Here is a 1,177-nt window from a genome sequence, read left to right as displayed (position 1 = left end):
TATTATCATCATTTTATTTTATGACCTAACTTTATATTTTCCATATAATATATTTATATGCTTAATAGTATATATTTTTAAAATTATGTATACACAGAGAATATTTTACTTTTATTAATAATATATGGTATGAATAGGTATATATAAATACATATATATATATATATATATATAATATTTATATGTTTATATTTAGAAAGCATCTTATACATATTTTTATATATTTTTCATTTTTACTGTTCATTTTTGTATATGGTTTATTGTTATTTTTGGAAGGGAGACAAGTAGCTATTTTTATAAAGTGTTTTTTTTTTTTTTTTTTTTTTTTTTATTTTATTTTATTTTATATTATATTTTTTTTTTTTTCATTTTTTAATATATACATATATATTTATATATATATATATAAACTAATAAATATAATATATTTAAGCATATATAAGATGAATAACGAAATCGTAAATTCGACAATTGATGGGGTCCTGAACACAAAATTGCATATACAAAACATTCCTCCACATATTACGGATGTACATTTAAGGTCTTTATTGGGTAATGTTGGATTTATTAAAGACATATGTTATTTTAATAAAAGTAAGAAACAAATGAACAATAATAACTTTGCTAATAAGAAGATATATAACACTGCGTTGGTTACATTTAATACACATGAAGAGGCCTTAAATGTTTTGAAAAATATTAAGAACTTAATCGATACGAGTGGAGAAGAAAGGAATATTGAGGCTAAGTTTGCTGTTCCAAATGTAAGTATTAACAATAATAACAATAATAATAATAATAACTTTTTTCAGAAAAATAATATGAACAATACCAACTTTTCTCAAGGATCTACTAACTATGGAAATAATTTCAATAACGAGAATTTCCAAGGAAATAATAATATGAACAATTATAATTTTTATAATAACGGTAGTAGTAGTAATAATAATAATAATAATAACCAAACAAACACTCAAAACAATTTTATGAACAGAAATATGAAAAATAAAAATATGAATAACAACAACAACAATAATAATATGATGATGAATATGAACTTTAATAACCAACAAATGAATAATAATCCTATGCTTAATCAGAACAATTTTATGCTCAACAATAATAATAATTTTAACAATAGTGCTAAGAACTTAAATGATATGTATAGAGATGGAGA

At 20.1% G+C, this 1,177-nt stretch overlaps 1 protein-coding gene across 1 annotated transcript in view; it reads left to right on the top strand.

The window, feature by feature from the left end:
• Nucleotides 1–443: 443 nt before the first annotated feature.
• The window catches only part of PADL01_1236700 (clustered-asparagine-rich protein), a gene marked incomplete at both ends in the record, with an annotated part of 1,326 nt that continues 592 nt past the window's right edge, over nucleotides 444–1,177 (top strand). Inside the window, one exon of the mRNA XM_028683338.1 lies at nucleotides 444–1,177. This exon is cut by the window's right edge and continues 592 nt beyond it. Within this exon, the coding sequence (XP_028539525.1) occupies nucleotides 444–1,177 (734 nt within the window).

Source organism: Plasmodium sp. gorilla clade G2 (genome assembly GCF_900097015.1).
Source record: "Plasmodium sp. gorilla clade G2 genome assembly, chromosome: 12".
NCBI classification, from domain to species: domain Eukaryota; phylum Apicomplexa; class Aconoidasida; order Haemosporida; family Plasmodiidae; genus Plasmodium; species Plasmodium adleri (nom. inval.).
The sequence above is the reverse complement of the archived record's forward strand: the minus strand, read 5'-3'. Positions and strand labels throughout refer to the sequence as shown.